At 45.9% G+C, this 5,014-nt stretch overlaps 1 protein-coding gene across 1 annotated transcript; it reads right to left on the bottom strand.

Moving 5' to 3' along the window:
• Window positions 1-1,170: 1,170 nt before the first annotated feature.
• Window positions 1,171-3,606, bottom strand: LOC139538659 (nuclear receptor subfamily 0 group B member 1-like). The gene is made up of 2 exons (XM_071340972.1): window positions 2,696-3,606; window positions 1,171-2,168 (listed from the first exon to the last, which is right to left on the bottom strand). The coding sequence occupies exons 1-2, from the start codon at window positions 3,363-3,365 to the stop codon at window positions 1,927-1,929; spliced, it is 912 nt and encodes a 303-aa protein (XP_071197073.1). The 5' UTR covers window positions 3,366-3,606; the 3' UTR covers window positions 1,171-1,926.
• Between the last annotated feature and the right edge of the window lie 1,408 nt (window positions 3,607-5,014).

Here is a 5,014-nt window from a genome sequence, read left to right as displayed (position 1 = left end):
AAGCTTCATTGCTTCCCTGCTCCTCAACTGTCACACACACACAGTCCTACAGTAGAGCAACAGCAGCAGGAAGATTCATGGTTCCTAGAGAAAACAGAGCCGGAAGCAGAGATCTTCTCTTACTCTAGCAGAAACGTTCTACAACTCTGTAATTTCCCCATGTACGTTGACCAGATTGTATCTGTGATGGGTTCCTTAGACCACTGTGTGACTATGTTTTGTGTCTCTGAGACGTGTAGCTCTCCCCACCCCCTGATCCTCCTGCATATCTTGGCCAGTAGCATTACCGTTTGTTGCATATCTGGCCAGTAATGATGGGATTTAGAGAGAATTGGAACGCTCCCGGAGGCAATCTAACTCTGCAGGTAATTTCCTCAAGTTATATTCTGCGCACCTGTGCCTGCCCTAAAGTGTGTGTGAGTGTGAGAGGGACACGGTCAGTGAAATGTGATTAAACAGTGCCCTCTTGTGGTCCTAACAGTCCATTGCTGTATCTTACCACTGTTGTGATAATCCTACAATGGATACAATAACCCTCAGAGCTGAGTGCTAGCATGATAAATGAACTTACTGTATCTCAATTGCACAGCAACAATCACCTATTGTCTCAGACAGAGACACAGGAAAAATCAATTGAGTTTGGAAATCAGAGTATGAGCATCAATATGTGTGGTGAGATGTGAATCCATCTTTGTATGCAGGACAATAGTCAATGGTAGATGACTTAGAAAAAAGACCATTCTTCACTGCAGAGTACAAACTATCTGCCTAGGACTCAGATCACACACTCAGATGAAAAGAGAATGTTCCTACCTGGACAGAAAAGATCGACTGTAGAAAAGAGTGAATGTCTGTTCAGTTTGCTGCTCCCACAAGTGATATTTAATTCAGACCAATGTCAAAGATCATATGTTGGATCAGCGAACTGTGAACTAGGAACAGATATCAACGTTTATTCAGAACCATAGTTACCGATAAAGGAACGTTGGGTTATATGATCTCTCTGGGTAGAACTTGCCCTAAGGCACAGATCTAGGATCAGTTTATCCCAAACCTTAACAATTAGGGGGTAAAACACAAAGCTGACCTTAGATCAGTGTCCAGGGGCCTTTCTGATCTCCAAAGTGACAGTCAGAGCACCACTCACCTGACACAAGCATGGCAAAGCAGTTCAGAGAATACTTTTATTATACAAAAATAGTTTTATGTAAAAAGAAATAAGTTAGAGTCCGATCAGCATCTCTTCTTGGTCTGTATCCTCTCCTTCACCCCTCCCCATCCCAAAACACACACCCCTTTGCCCCGACTGTTCTTCACCCACCAGTGTTCAAAACATCTTTAACAAAACAAACAAATCTCATCCTTTGTCTATCCTTCTGTTCAACGGTCCATTGAGATCTAACGGTTGGTTAACAGTTAGTTAGATTTACATTATGTTTGTCTGTCCTTTAGATATTAAGGTCCAGTCCAGAACCAACCCCACAGGTGTTGATCTGAAGATTGGATCGATGTAACATAGCAAAACTGTTCCTTTATAGCCTACCAGAGGGCAGAGTGGAGCTGCCGTATTGCTTATTTCTATACAATAATGTCAGATATACATGAAGTATGTAGAGGGTAGGGGCTAGGAGGTAGGGGTAAGGGGCTAGGGGAAGTGGGGGTAAGGGCTAGGGCAGCGTTTCCCAAACTCAGTCCTCGGGACCTCAAGGGGCACGTTTTGGTTTTTGCCCTAACACTACACAGCTGATTCAAATGATCAAAGCCTGATTAGTTGATTATTTGAATCAGCTGTGTAGTGTTATGGCAAAATCCAAAACCCTGGGCTATGGGCAAGGTTAAGTTTCTAGGGAGTAGGGGCTAGAAGTGCCTATAACTTATAGGGGGCCATATCTAAGGGTTGTTTCTGGACGAGACCATGGAAAGCATCTACTTCCCATAGAACATCTCCAGTAGGACATCCTCCATGTTGACAGCTCCGATGACGGGCTTGAAGAAGAGCTGTGCAACCACAGGGGGGCTGATGGCCCTCAGCATGGACAGGGTGATGAGCAGCTTGGCGAAGCGTGTGGTGTCGTCCCGGTGGATCAGCTTAACGTGCTCGTTGAGCGCCTGGTGAGCCTCGCGCCGCAGTGACTGGATGTAGTGGAGGTAGCGCAAACCTGGGAGATCTGGGGAGGGGGAGGACAGAAAAACATAATCATTGTTTATAGAAACTTTGGGTTGTTGAAGGAGCCCGGGTCACTATGGTAAACAGGTTGTTTGTCAACAGCTTACTTACCAAATATCTCACAAGGCCCTTTGGCAACGTTTCTGAAGTCTCCAGATGTGGAAGGATATATCTCTTCTAAAGCAATCATTCAATAAGCTCGAGGCCTACATACTTCCTTTGCAGTAGATGCAGGGAATTAGTTGCCTAATAATGGTGATTATGTGTATTGGTATACCAGATTTTTGTAAATTTAGTTTCCTATGTAGCAATTGGCCATTAAGCACGAAATTATTCAGGGTCTTCCTGAATAATCAGCGCTGTTTGTTTCTTGTGAAACTGATTTGCAATTTATTTAAACGAGAGACAGTGCTAAATTATTAAATGTATGAAATTGGAGATAGGATAATTACGCGATCCAGTACGGACACAATGAGACAATGAATCATTAGTGAGAAAAATAGGCGCGTTTTGAAGCATCCTGCCCACCTGAGTTGAAGAGCACCGCTCCTTTGATGTAGGCATACTCCTTGGTACTGATGTCCAAACCCCAACACTTCTTCAGGAACGCTTTGATGCCCTGGATATCCGCGAGAGAGACCCCAGGAGGTTCCGTGCTCTGCTCCAGCAGCGGTTCACCCTGTCTGTCCGTTAAGCCGCTCTGGCTGCCAGAGCCACCGGTCAGGATCCGTTGCAACATGCTGGGCTCTGCAGTCTCAGTGGTCTCGAAGTCTACCCGGTCCTGCGCGAAGCCCAGCACCAGCAGCGGCGCCCAGCAGTTCCGAACGAGCAGCAGCTGGTCATCCTCCGGCAGCTCGCGGAAACACGGCACGTTCTTCACGAACCGCAGAGTCTTCACGAGGACCGCCGATGCGGCTTTGCAGGTAACCTGCGGGGACCGGAGAGACCCCCTTCGCCGTGAGGAGCCGCACGAGCATGCCTGTTGTTGCCTTAGCTCAAGCCGCGACGAAGAGGAAGAAGAGGAGGAACAGGAGGAGACCCTGTGCCAGCGATGCTGTTGGTGTTGTTGTGGTTTTGGTGTTGTTTGTTGTTCCTCGGTGGTCGTGAGTCTGTCGTTCTTCAGTATATGGTACAGGATGCTGTTATTATTGTTTTGACCCCCAGCGCCCGGACAGTGGCAGCCCTCGCGAGTGGCCATGGCACGTGGCGCGCGCTACATCGGGTGCTGCTCGGTGTGTCTGTCAGGCGCTTTGAAGAGTTGGAGGTCAGAGCTAGATAGAGAGGGATATGTTTTCTTGGCCCCTGTTACCCCGCGCAAACGGCAGCACATTTATATTAGCTCCCGTCTGACCTCCTGCTTTGAGAACTTGTTTAAACTTGTACATATTCCTCCTCTGAGACGCCTCCCACCAGGGGCGGATTGGCCATCTAGCAATACTGGCAAATGCCAGTTGGGCTGAACATTTGTTTGGTTTCGTGGGCTGGTCGAAATGGACACACACAAAAATAATTTTGAATAAAACAATAATGCAAAAGGGCCCATGGGCCTGTTAAGATACATAAAAAAAACAATTGCACAATTTCTCTGATATACAGTGGGTAACGGCCAAATCAAATTTTATTGGTCACATACACATGGTTAACAGATGTTAATGCGAGTGTAGCGAAATGCTTGTGCTTCTAGTTCCAACAATGCAGTAATATCTAACAAGTAATCTAACAAATTCACAACAACTACCTTATACACACAAATGTAAAGGGATGAATAAGAATATGTACATATTAATATATGGATGAGCGATGGCCGTGCGGCATAGCAAGATGCAGTAGATGGTATAGAATACAGTATATACATATGAGATGAGTAATGTAGGATATGTAGACATTATTAAAGGGGTGTTATTTAAAGTGACTAGTGATACCTTCATTAATCCATTTATTAAAGTGGCAAGAGATTTGAGTCTGTATGTTGGCAGCAGCCTCTCTATGTTAGTGATGGCTGTTTAACAGTCTGATGGCCTTGAGATAGAAGCTGTTTTTCAGTCTCTCGGTCCAAGCTTTGATGCACCTGTACTGACCTCGCCTTCTGGATGGTAGCGGGGTGAACAGGCAGTGGCTCGGGTGGTTGTTGTCCTTGATGATCTTTTTGGCATTCTTGTGATATTCGGTGCTGTAGGTGTCCTGGAGGGCAGGTAGGCCCAGTTTTCTGAAAGGCTGTGCTTAGTCCCCGAAAACTCACATCAAAGTCAAAGGCTGCATCAGTAAAGAGACCTGCTCCAACTCTGTCATCAGTTAGGGCTCCCGAGTGGGGCAGCGGTCTAAGGCACTGCATTTCAGTACTACAGGCGTCACTACAGACCCTGGTTTGATCCCGGGCTATATCACAACGGGGCGTGATTGGGAGTCCCATAGGGCAGCGCACAATTGGCTCAGCGTCGTTAGGGGAGGGGTAGGCAGGGGTAGGCCGTCATTGTAAAATAAGAATTTGTTCTTAACTGACTTGCCTAGTTAAATAAAAAATTAAAGACAGCCAAGATCATGGATTGTAAAAAAAGAAAAGGGGTGCCTATTAACGCAGAAAGAGCACATTCTACATTGTCACCTCACTCAAAACGTCCTATTTTTGAGGTGGCTAAAACCATGATTTGGTCATAGAGTAAAGCATATTATCCTCATGATTCCTGTAATGAATGTTTCTGCCTTGCCCCTGTGCTTGTTTAGGTGTGGTGAGCAAGCCACTCCTATCCCTCTTGTGCTCCAGAGAAAAATCTGTTCTGATCGTATAACATTTCAAAATTAAATTGCAGGAAAAACACAGCTTTGGAAGGATCCAATTGTCCCTGTCGA

The sequence above is a fragment of the Salvelinus alpinus genome, chromosome 14 (genome assembly GCF_045679555.1).
Source record: "Salvelinus alpinus chromosome 14, SLU_Salpinus.1, whole genome shotgun sequence".
NCBI lineage: Eukaryota > Metazoa > Chordata > Actinopteri > Salmoniformes > Salmonidae > Salvelinus > Salvelinus alpinus.
This window is presented reverse-complemented; position numbering and strand designations above follow the sequence as displayed.

Coding starts and splice junctions, on each gene's coding strand:
- LOC139538659 (XM_071340972.1), bottom strand. CDS start 3,365: ATGGCCACTCGCGAGGGCTGCCACTGTCCGGGCGCTGGGGGTCAAAAC. Junction 2,169..2,695: donor AGCGGTGCTCTTCAACTCAG/GTGGGCAGGATG, acceptor CCCCCTCCCCAG/ATCTCCCAGGTTTGCGCTAC.